The sequence below is a fragment of the Podarcis bocagei genome (assembly GCF_964188305.1).
Source record: "Podarcis bocagei genome assembly, chromosome: 14".
Lineage (NCBI taxonomy): Eukaryota > Metazoa > Chordata > Lepidosauria > Squamata > Lacertidae > Podarcis > Podarcis bocagei.
The window spans coordinates 23,109,237-23,122,121 of NC_138139.1; the positions used below are offsets into that span (position 1 = coordinate 23,109,237).

The 12,885-nt window shown below is 41.4% G+C and overlaps 1 protein-coding gene across 6 annotated transcripts in view; it reads right to left on the reverse strand.

The window, feature by feature from the left end:
* LRRC28 (leucine rich repeat containing 28) overlaps positions 1 to 12,885 on the reverse strand; it is a 52,249-nt gene that overhangs the window by 12,179 nt on the left and 27,185 nt on the right. For 5 of the 6 annotated variants that reach the window (XM_081171256.1, XM_081171254.1, XM_081171255.1 and 2 more), the window contains 2 exons: positions 7,976 to 8,182; positions 1,485 to 1,587 (listed from right to left, as the gene is read on the reverse strand). In XM_081171256.1, coding sequence (XP_081027382.1) covers positions 1,485 to 1,587; positions 7,976 to 8,182 — 310 coding nt within the window. The remainder of the gene's footprint in view (positions 1 to 1,484; positions 1,588 to 7,975; positions 8,183 to 12,885) is intronic. The other variant, XM_081171257.1, reaches the window with a different exon arrangement.

Consider the following 12,885-nt stretch of genomic DNA (forward strand, 5'->3'; position numbering starts at 1 on the left):
TACTCAAGGAAATTAGTTCAAAGAGATCATAGTGAAGAGCGAAGGTCAGTATGTGAACAGGAAAGAGAGAACAACATGCCCAAATGTGGATTTTCTGGAGTTTGGTGCATTCTGCCAAGTGACTCAAAAAGAATGAATCGGAGAATATGAGGAGTGGATAAGTCAATCACTGGTTCCATGTTCTTGAAAGGAAGGCTTTTAAGTTAGACTGTTAAGATCCCTGCTTAGCCATGAAGCTCACTAGGAACCTTCTGTAAGCCATTCCCTGTATCAGCCAAGGATAAATCATAAGGATATATTATAATGTGGCCTCAGGATGGAACATGAAAGAAATATGAACCCTCTAGGTTGACACCAGCTGCACATTAGCAATTTCCAGCAAGTTGGCTGCAAGATTTACATGCCAACGATATTACTTAATACAACATAGTTAATTCTGTCTTCAAAGGTGCTGCTTGGCATTAGCAAGGAACGGTATGCATTTATCTTCACGATTCAGAGACAAAAAGTGAAAGAAGCAATGCCTTGTTTCAAATTTTGCTATCTCTACTACATAGACGGTAAATATATTTGGCAGTCATTAATGAAGAAACGTGCAGCTCACCCTTTCATGTATCACTACAACATTGTTCCAAGAAGGCTACGTGTTCACCTCTGTGGCTGCTACTTCTCAGCATCTACCTCTTTTGCCCGATATATGCTTTTTTTATCCAGCATAAGAAAAGTGTACAGTATCCATATAGATCAATTTACATAACCACCTGACAGAAGGCAACTGAGACCTACAGCGGGTTATACCTGCAACTACCATTTTCTTTAATGTACATCTTTTCAAGTTTTGCCAAGGGAGCCTAAAGCACACAGAGAGATGCTTTTTAAAGCACAAATGAATCCAAATTAAACAGAGGCATGCTATCCTGTTTGCTAAGGGAATACGTTTTGCCACAAAATTACCGCCTTAATATGAAAAACAAGTATAAAAAGATTCAACACACTGCCCCACAGTACATGAATAGGGTTGTGGTTTTTCTAAAAAGCAAAATACAGGTAGAAAGAAAGTCTGGTCCACATTATACTTTTGAGGTATTTGGTACTGTAAAACCCACAGAACACTATGCATCAAAATACACTGACAGAGCAGAGTCATAGAAATATTTAGAAAATTTTTGAGTCAATACTTTTATTCTGTTGGCACCATGCTTCATGTTGAACGCTATCACCCCAAATGTCCTAAAACATCAAGAAACACGACAGACAACCAGTCAGGGGCTTAGCACTGTAAGTATTGGATATTCAGCAAATTAATGTAGGAGATTTAGCACAATTGGAGGGTACTGGCAGTCAAAGTAATCTCTTCAAAGTAACGTGATGTGATGAATAAAAATCACCCAGAGTAAAGTTTAACTTGAAAGAGACAGCCTGTACTTGTTATGGGAAGCTTCAGAAGATAAGAGGCTACACAGCAACTTAATTCATATACTTACCCACTGCAGCCAATGACTTTATTATAGAGGTACGAGGGAAGTCCCTTCAGGTGAACATTGTTATCCACATAAACATACTGAAGTTCTCGAGAACGACCCAAATCTGGATTTAAAAGGAAAAGAAAATGAAGGAATCACAACCCTGGCAGAGATATCCAAAATAGTTAGACACATTATTGGGTTCTGCGTCAATGAACACTCATATCCATGGCGGTTGACTAAAAAAATCTCTTATTAGGAAAATAGATGAAATTTGCTGCAAAGCAAGGAGAGAATTCTCCAGTGTAAATTCACCCTCAAGTCAATCCCCTGTTCCTATTTCTTGTCTGGCAAGCAAATGAAGCATAGACTCACTCTCAATACATTATAGTATAGGAGTCTTATGAATCGGTGGAGGTAAAGGGATGCAAAGGAGCTCCAATTTTCTTAAGTGATCCTTTTAAAGGGGTTGCCAAGTCTCTCTCTCAAAGATTATACTTGACTCCAAGACAAACAATGATGTTACTAGTAAAGAAAAAAAGTACTCTGGGCAAGTGTGCAGATATATACTACACATGCACACACACGCACACACAGTATCCTTTTGCAATCTGAGCTGCTACATTCTTTACAAGGAAATACAAGATCCCCCGCTCCCCCCCCCCCGGTAATGGACACACACACACACACACACACACACACACACACACGTCTTTTCTAGGGTGCATAGTTTTGATGTAAAAACCAAATCTTTAAGGAACCATTCCTCTTCAGCCCACCAACTTCCTTTCACCTATTCTGACCTGGCCCATAATCCACTGGGGAATAAGGAACTATGGATGTTCATTACGAGTTAGGTGAGGTGTACCATTTAGAGAGTTGTGGACCACAAAATCCTCCTCCAGCCCCGCAGCACATTGCAGTAGTCAAGCTTGGACAGTGCCAGGAGATGTATACCTAGGGCAAGACTCTTGTGCCAAATTATGCAAGGAAAGAGTTTTATGTTACGTCTTCCCCCTCCAAAAGCTGGCTTTGAAAAGTGTATTATGTTGGGTCTGTTCACATCATCGTTCTTTTTTTCAGGACAAACTAGGCTTATTTTAACCATTTATTGCATTTTTACACCATTTTTATTTTGGCTTTCCACCAAGGAGGTCTGGCAGCATTCTGTTCCCTTCCCACTTTATCCTCCCAACAAACCTGGGTCTCCCCATTTTATAACAAACTGATGAAATTTGCACCTATTCTGCTAATACACTGAATGGAGCATGATTATTCTTTGGATTTCATACTTCTCTAAATTCTGTGATACAAATTTGGTAATTTATTGTTTACCAAAATGCTAAACAAAAGTAGTATTTAAATACTTTTTTGGGATAAAATATGTACTTTAAGTTTGCATTTCAATCTCTATTTAGAAATACAAATGATTCATACGCCTTTTGAAATCTCAGATCAATGCAGAAATGAGAGAGAATAGACCAGAAATAGGATTATCCATGCATTTATTGTTGTGTGTAAGGTTGCACTTAAACTACCCAGAAATTTAAAGTTGTTCGTTCAAAATATGGTGGTGAGATTACTGAATGTCACCGTCTGCTTAGAGCATTCTCATTGTTATTTTAAAAAAACAGGTGCTGGTGCTGATCCACATCCACAAAGCCCTCAACCTCGGCCCTCCAGATGTTTTGAGACTACAATTCCCATCATCCCTGACCACTAGTCCTGCTAGCTAGGGATCATGGGAGTTGTAGGCCAAAAACATCTGGAGGACCGAGGTTGAGGAAGCCTGGCTTAATCCTACCTGCTCCCAAAGTACCTGCCTATTTATTAAGCTATACTGTACTTCAGATGCCCTGCTCCAGGTTATTGCATCCTGACTGCAGTGGGTGATAACCAGAGACAGGGTCCTTTGACTGGTAGTTTTGAAGAGCTCTCCCTAAGTTTGTCTTTGTGACACATGGTAAAAACTTTTTATTCTGTGGTTTCAAGTACATGGTTTTTTTTTCATTTTTGGTTTTGGTTTCTTGTTGCTTGTATGTCTGGTTTCAGCTGCTGTTTTCAATCGTGCCGCGATTTTAATTTTGGTATTAATCATTGCATTTTAAATTGTTTTGTTTTGTTTCGGATGCTGCCTTGGAAACTTTGGCTGAAAGGCGGACTAGAAATCTTTCAAATGAATTGATGAGAACAAGAGTCATTTCTGAGACCTGTAGAATAACCCTAATTTCTTTTCCACTGAGAATCAGAGAATCCTAGAGTTGGAAGGGACCCCAAGGGTCATCTAGTCTAACCCCTTGCAATGCTGAAGACTTTTCAGGAACCAGTCCTCATGCAGCTTAGAAGCTTGCGTAACATACACACAAAAATCAATGCACTTGTTGCATTAGTACTTGCTACTTTTCATCCTGAACTTCTCAAAAAGACTAAAAGCAGTATCAGGCCAAACCACAAAAGATTTTCTAAATGCTTAGTAGTTGCTCCTGTAAGTGGGTCTGCCCACCCTCTGTTGCCATTAAGTTTTAAGCATCAGATAACATAATAAATATTGCAAAATGTTCTTTGCCAAAAACACATTCCTTCTGAGCTTCACAGATTAAGGAAGCTGCCCGTCTGAAGCTACAAAGAAAGTTTTCATGTGGCTTTAAGCACTGTAGCTTGTCTAAAACATTTCCACTTTCTTCCTACCAGAGTACAAGATCAAAGCCTTTCTATTAGAACTGACCAAATGGTAAGAGTCCTGAACAAACCCCAATTCAAGAAATCACCTCCCCCCTTTTAACCTCAAGGCACTGGCATATGCATTCCACATGGCTGAAGATGGAACAAAAGGTCTTATGTGCCTGCACTGATGTTCATTAACCCTACAGTGAAAGGAAGCAGGGAAAAGAGGGGACAATAAACCCCTCTGTCTACCACATTTAGAAGAACGAGACCCAGTTGTTTAACACTATGGGCACGCAAATCCTCAATAAATGTCTGTGCGCACACATATATGTAAGGTTTCAGTTATAATAGGTAACTAAAAAGGTAAAGGACCCCTGACAGTCAAGTTTAGTCGCAGACGACTCTGGGGTTGTGGCGCTCTTCTCGCTTTACAGGCCAAGGGAGCTGACGTTTGTCCACAGACAGTTTTTCTGGGTCATGTGGCCAGCAGGACTAAGCTGCTTCTGGCGAAACCAGAGCAGCGCACGGAAACGCCGTTTACCTTCCCACCGGTGCGGTACCTATTTAACTACTTGCACTTTTGGGTGTGCTTTCGAATTGCTAGGTTGGCAGGAACTGGGACCGAGCAACGGGAGCTCACCCCGTCGTGGGGATTTGAACCACCAACCTTCTGATCAGCAAGCCCAAAAGGCTCAGTGGTTTAGACCACAGCGCCACCCGCGTACCCCAATAGGTACTACTACTGTACTTATACATTGGCTTGCAATATAAAATACTAAAGTACAATAAAAAGAAAATATCGAGCAAATATAACCAAATAATAAAACAGCAGAGCTAACACATTACACAGGAGTCTACAGCTTCTGGAAGGCCTTGCTGACTAAAGCCCAAAATCATATTTGCCAGCTCGCCTCCTTTCCAGCCCACCTCCCATGGATGGGATCTAAAATGGTTGTGATTAATGTTTTCTCAGACAATGGCCTTGTCCACACGACGTTTTGAACCACGGTTTAAGCTAAACTATGGTTTAAAACAAATGAGCAATGCGTTAGTGCATGATAAGTCCCTGAAGTACTCCTCCCCACTTCTTTCTTCTGTAGGTTGGGAAGGAAAGAAACCAGAGCTGGCTGACCATTACAGTGGTACCTCGGGTTAAGTACTTAATTCGTTCCGCAGGTCCATTCTTAAACTGAAACTGTTCTTAACCTGAAGCACCACTTTAGCTAGTGGGGCCTCCTGCTGCTGCTGCGCCGCCGGAGCACGATTTCTGTTTTCATCCTGAAGCAAAGTTCTTAACCCGAGGTACTATTTCTGGGTTAGCGGAGTCTGTAACCTGAAGTGTATGTAACCCAAGGTACCACTGTACATGTGAACTGGCACTTACGGTTTGTTCCCTAACAAACAATAATGGTAAGCCATTCCCCCCACCCCCTTGGCTTACAATCAGAGTTTATTGGAGGAAAACGGGAAGGCAGCCTCTGCTTTGTTTCCTCCCCAGTGGGCTGAAGAAAGGATTGGGGGAGAGCAAGTGGGTCTATTGAGTAGCATGTATAGTTTGATCCAGTTTGCATGTTACGTTAAATTACAGTTTCTGGTATCTGCCAAATACTGTCGGGCACCAACTATGGCTGAAGACCAAAAACTGTTTTTAAAGGTGTTGAAAGTGGCTTCACATCCCACAGTGTATATGCATAGACCCACATTCTGTCTCTCTCGTCCCACTGCCATCTCTGTTCAAACAAAGAGAAGTTGTTTACCAGATGAAGAAAGTATGACAACTACACATACCGTGGGCATATATCTTATTCTCAAACTGCCTTCATTTACCACCTGCCTCCAGTTTATTACCAGCTGATGTATTTTCAACATGGGTACATTAACATGCAAAGGTCTATTCAGAATTAAAACAGGCTTGTCAAATACAGACTCATTATATAGCTATTTCTAAAGACATTTCTATATATCAAGAGATGCTATCAACAGTTAAACTAATAAATGGAGTGGTTGTAACGTATAATTTTGCCAGTCTAAATAGATGAATTCATTTATTCAACTCAATCAGAACATTATTACAAATCCAGAAACCACTAAACCTAATTTTATAGCATTTTTTTTCCTTGTTAGTATGTGGGTTTGTTTTTCTAATGTATTCAGTAGACATAATTGCAACCAGCCTGTGGAACATGAAATCTAGGACGGCAAACATGCACTAAGACAACTTGTGTGTGTATCTGTGACCATTTAAACCAAACTATGGCTAAAGCCCTCTGTAAAGAAATCTCTCCTACAAAGCAGCAAAAAAGGAAGGCTTTCATAAACTTCATTCACCAGACTAGACAGCATTTTACATATGCATATCCCTTAAACCTAAGGCCACAGTCTGTAATTATTTTCTGACATAAGTAGTCTCTTCAGAGAAAGCTCAAGGCTTCAGTAGTCATTCAAAAATTCAAAAATGGGGCTTTCCAGGACAGGATTTTTAAAGGACATCTTAATGATGCCTCTGTCACTGCAATACTTGTGTGGTTTTTTAACAGGTACAAAATCATACTCCTGTTTTCCATGGAAAGAAAACAATTTCAATCACAACAACAATTAAGTTTCAGTCACCTCAACTACGCAAGAGGACTTGAGTTGGAACACTATAGATTAATGTTGTTGCAAACAGGGATTTAGAAGTAAATATTGGAACAATGATGTTATCCTAGAGTGAAAAAGTGGCATTCCTGGCCAGTTGATTAAATAATAAGGTATATCTCCTCATTTTGTATATTTAATAGTAACAACAACAAAAATAGTTGTATTTCTTAACCTCACTTCACAAATCACCCCTAAGAAAGTAAAATAACCCAGTGAAGACTGGATGGGAACTATTAACTTTGGCTAAGCCAACAGTTCATCAAAGCTCAGCTTGAAGGCCTATGGTCAATTATGCATCAGATACCCTTGGAGTTTTGAATACAAAAGAATGGGAATTTTAACCTGGTATGATAAATAATTAGTGTACAACTTAGGGGATGTATTTATCTTTCCCTGTTTTTTCTGATTTTCCTTTATCACAATATTAATCTATTACTGTATGTACTGTTATGCAATGTTATTTACATAATTTAGTTTTAAGACAAAAAGATACCATAACAGGAGCCTGCTAGAACAGATCAGCGGCCCATTTAGCACAGCATCCAGTTCTCACAGTGGCCCACCAGATGCCTATGGGAAGCCCGAAAACAGAACCCGAGTACAGCAGGTTTCCAGCAACTGGAATTCAGAAGCACACTGCTTCAGACAGTGGTAGTAAAAAGGTAAAGGTAAAGGACCCCTGACAGTTAAGTCCAGTCACAGATGACTCTCGGGTTGCAGCGCTCATCTCGCTTTACTGGCCGAGGGAGCTGGCGTTTGCCCGCAGACAGTTTTTCCGGGTCGTGTGGCCAGCATGACTAAGCCACTTCTGGTGAAACTAGCGCAGCACATGGAAACGCCGTTTACCTTCCCACTGGAGCGGTACCTATTTATCTACTTGCACTTTGAAGTGCTTTCGAACTGCTAGTTTGGCAGGAGCTGGGACCGAGCAATGGGAGCTCACCCCGTCGCAGGGATTTGAACCGCTGACCTTCCAATCGGCAAGCCTTAGGCTCAGTGGTTTAGACCACAGCGCCACACGCGTCCCCCCGACAGTGGTGGAAGAACATAGCAATTATGGCTAATAGCCATTGACAGCCTTATCGTTCGTGAATTTGTTTAACCCCTTGTGAAAGCCATCTAGGTTGGTGGGCATCACTAGATCTTGTGGAAGCAAATTCCACAGCTTAATGAGGTGGGCGGGAGAGAAAGAGAGAATCACTCACCAAGTGGTAAGAACGCAAGGCGGTTTCCAGCCATTGACAATTCATTAAGATTAGGAAGTTGGCAGAGATGGCGAGGGACATACCACAGATGGTTCCGGTCAGCAGTTAGATACTGAAGAGAGAGGCACATGTGCAGCTTTTCAGGCAAAGTTATCAAATGATTGGTTGAGATGTCCAGTGTCTGCAGCTCCCTAAGGTCTCCAACCTCTACACACAAAAAAAATAATCAAAAAATAATCAAATTTTATTGCATTGTAGGCCACAATATTTATAGAGCAGCTTAACAGGAGTGCTATTCAAAAGGAGAAAAGAGCCTATGTATTTTACACATTGCAGCATCCACTGTCACACAGCACCATTCCCAAGGCTTGTTATGGCTACCCAAAATACAAGTGAACACCATACAGGTTTTCTCCAACTAGCTGGGTCGCAACTTGTACAGGACTAACCTACACTATGAAGACTATGGCAGGCTCTGAACAATTTCACAGCATCTGCTAAACTCTCTTATTTATGACATACCATCAATCAGGTTACTGGAAGAAGAAGAAGAAGAGTTTGGATTTGGTATCCCGCTTTATCACTACCCGAAGGAGTCTCAAAGCGGCTAACATTCTCCTTTCCCTTCCTCCCCCACAACAAACACTCTGTGAGGTGAGTGGGGCTGAGAGACCAGAGAAGTGTGACTAGCCCAAGGTCACCCAGCAGCTCCATGCGGAGGAGCAGAGACGCGAACCTGGTTCCCCCGATTACGGGTCTATCGCTCTTAACCACTACACCACACTGGCTCTCGAGATGGTTTAGGATTACACACATGGTAGTACTGCACTTAAGAGATTCCTTTGCAACTTAGATACTTCCTTTGCCATATCCTCTAGAAGACTCTGTTCCCAAAGCTGTGCTAACTCCTTTTTATGATGGCTGCCTCCAACAACTATGCAACTATGTTAATTTAAAGCTCCATTAGACACAATGGAGAAACTGATAGGTGCAAGGAGAAGCTACTTTCCCTAAATGGGGGAAAGGCTCACAAATCGATATGAAAATGTTCTTGTAAATTCTCATGGGTTTTCTGCAAACCTTGCAATGAAAACTGCAATCATCACATCCTGATTAAAGTAAGATTGCTTCCACTGACCATGGTAGGGCAGGAAGAAAGATTCCAATGCACACAAAAAACCTAAGCACAGAATTGCTATACGAAATGGGGGGACATTCCCATAGGAATCTGCTTGGCTGCTGTGAAAATAGGGTGCTGGGTTAAGATGGGCCCCTGGCCTGATCCAGCAGGGCTCTTCTGACCTTTTGCTTTTAACGGCATACAAATTTTGCACCTCCCTCAAGATACTGACACAAAAGTAAAGACAAATTGGGATGTGAGAATCCAAAGGTAGAGAAAGCACTACTTGAGGGAGGAAGAAACAGGGTGATGAAGTGGTGAGTTAACAACCAGCAGACATGGGTTGGATTCTTATCTGCAACCAGTGGTGTACTGGGGGGCAACTCAAGGGGCTTTTCCAGAGTGATGATGGCATTTGCTGGAGGACCAGGGTAACTGATGGAGCCTCTTTGCTCCGACAAGTGACTGAGGGCTCATCCATACTGTCATTTAATGTGGATAATAAGCTTCCTGTAGCTCCATTAATTCGCCGTTGTCCATAGGACATTCTCCTCCAAATCAATGCCTTCCCACACTTTCCTCTCCCTCAGTCCAGATCTGTTCATACCAGGGATAATCCGAAAATGAGAATCCAGATTGAAAGTGTGGGAAGGCAGTGAATGTCATGTGGACAACTGAGAATTAAAGGCGGTACAGGAAGCTTACTGTCCACATTAAATGACAGTATGGATGAGCCCTGAGCTGATAATGAGGTTTCACATTTTTACATTGCTCATGACAGATTAGCATACGGGAAGTCAGATAAATGAAGCAGAGTTTGGATACTTCTCCCCTTTGATGGGTTCCTACTTCCTACCGGCAGTTTTGATAGTGAAAGTTTTTTGTCGTCAGATTGTATTTCTAATTAAAAAGTTAAAGGTCAAACTTCAATTGGTTAAAGATATTTCCTTAAAGCTCAATGTATTTTACAAGTTAAACCCAAGCAATCAAAAGTGAGCACCGCTTAGTTAAATGGAACATACTTCCAGGAAATGATATACAGGATTGCATTCATACTTATCTTGATGAATTGGGTATTATGCTATGCACTGATGCCCTTTGGTGAAGTTCATGCATGTGTAAGTAAATAAATAACATAATGGATCAGCACAGCTGCCTGCATTTTTGGACTCTCCTCAGGGTGTGGCCATGGGGCCTGTCACAATGAATCTCAAAATGTACAACTAGAACACTGCCAGAAACACAGAGAACTGAACTAGAACCAGGTGAGAAGACTGGGTAGACATATTATGAGGTATGGGAGAACTGGGGGGAAAGGCAGAGAGGCCAAGATGAGGAACTCCCACTCAGTTTACTGAGTGGGAAGGCGGATCTCTGAGTCCACTCCTCCATCACCCTTAAGTCTATAGACAATGTTACTCTTAACACTTGGAGGTGGGTATGAGAGAGGAAGTAGGAGCAGAAGGACCCTGAAAGGTGACACAATTTCTCAACTTTATAATAAAAACTATGAACAAATATGGCTGAAATAGTGACCCGGGCATTTAAATATTTTAATTACTTTTCCTTGGCATAATAGGGTTCATGTTTTGTAATCTTGTCATGTTTAACCATTATGTCTATGTTATAAATAGTTCTGGTCGCTACCTTCCATGCATTCACATACCTGTGGTTTATTTATTTTGGTTTTATTTTATGTCTTTATTTATTCAACTGTGGTCTATAACTGTAAATGAACTGTGTGTGTTTGTCACCACAACCCGCTTGATAACACTGTATTTTGCAGAATCTCTTGTAAACTATTTTTTTTGAAAATTACTCCCCCTGACCCCCAAAAACCTGTAAAATAGCAAAAACAGGTTTTTGAGCCTAAGAAGGTTAATTAAAAGTTTGAATTCCTTCTCTATAAAGTCCAAATAGAAACCGACAAACAATAGTGACAACAGACAGAGCTTGACTGCTTCAGAAATTCCTTTACGAAATGGATGCCATAGGGAAAGGCGATGTTGCAGGCTATCAAGACTTGGCAGCTAGGCTATGAGAAAGTTGGTTGAGCTTCGCAAAGAATAGCCAAGATAGAGTCAAGATGGTATGACTGAGGGCAGGTAAAACACAGTAGCAAGGAAATGAAAAGAGAAGAAAGGAGGAACAGGGCCTATAGCTAACTAGGCATGGAAATATTTTGAAGGAGGGTGGGGAAGCCATGAAGAAACGGGGGCAAAGGGGAGACATACACAGTCACATCAGCTGATGCCGCACAGACAAGAAAAGGGTGGGCAAGCACAGCGCCCCCAAGCTATGCAAATGTGTGGGAGAAAGCCCATACATTTTTATTCTGCATTCACGGGTCATAAGATTTCAGCTATATGCTAGCTATGTTATGCCCCCCCCCAAACTGATTTGCTGAAGCTCAGCCACTCTCATTTGGCTGTGACAACAAAAAGCATAGCAGAATGGGCTTGTTTTTACATAGAGCATAGCCAGTGGAAGGAAGAAAGCTTCCTACACAATGCCAAAAACCGCTGACTGGCAAGTAAAAGGCCCAGCTATTTTGAGATACAGCCTCTCCTCTGCCACTAAAAATAGTCTTGTGAAGACCGCCAGGTCCAAATCCTTCAAAGCTACAGTTGGCAAACTGGCAGGAACCCAGGAGCAGCAGAGGCCAAGGTATTTTTCATATCTTAGGGCGAGACAGATCTATTTCTCATCACCACTGCCTCTCCAGCAAGCATTCGTATCTGAAAATCCCATCTTCTTTTTATCCTTTGTGTTAAAAACAGATATATCTAAACAAACAGTGTGATCCCTACTTCAGATTACATTAGGTGGGTGAGGACTGGATTTCTACTAAAATCCCCTTGTGCTGGTGGAACAGAATGTTACTGGGGCATAGTGGATTGACATTGTATTGCGCTAGTGAAACTCTGCTAGGCAAGGGGCAAAAAATGGGCAGAGCTGGAAGCAGCAGAGCCTAGACAGAGAGCCTAGACATTATAACTGGAAAATAGGTGGTACAAATAATTAAAAACACACTCTCCTCCTGGAGTTGATGAGAGGTCCCAGAAGCCGTTAACTATGCAGTAAAGATTCTGGCCACCTTCAAAGTAAAAAAAGCAGCACGGTACAGTGGTACCTTGGAAGTCAAACAGAATCCATTCCGGAAGTCCGTTTGACTTCCAAAACGTTTGAGAACCAAGGCGCAGCTTCCGATTAGCTGCAGGAAGCTCCTGCAGCCAATCGGAAGCTGTGGAAGTCACTTCCGGTTTTTGATTGTCTGGAAGCCAAAATGTTTGACTCCCAAGGTGTTTGAAAACCAAGGTACGGCTGTATGATGATGATGTATTTATTTATACCTCATCTGCTTCCCTGGCAGGGACTCAAGTTAGCTTACAAATAAAAATAAGAACAGCCAAAACATAGGGGGGACCATCATTAAAAAACAATTAAACATTGATAAAATTAAAACTATATCTAGATGTACATAAACATCATACAAATAATTACAATAAAAATAGCATGGCACCAGCCCTTTAATTAAAAAGCTCACAATATTATTGTATGTTATTCTATTATTATAAAGCGAGATGATGTGTGCAAGCCCAGAGTCATCTGCGACTGTACCTAATGGTCAGGGGTACCTGTGCCTTTAATTCTATTATTGTATGTTCTTCCTAGCACTGAGGCAAGGCACAGGATGACGGTTAACCGTGTAAAAAAGTTTTATACTTTTAATTTCAACACCATCCCCTAAAGAGATACATCTCCAAACACTGCCATCAGCTCTACTGGA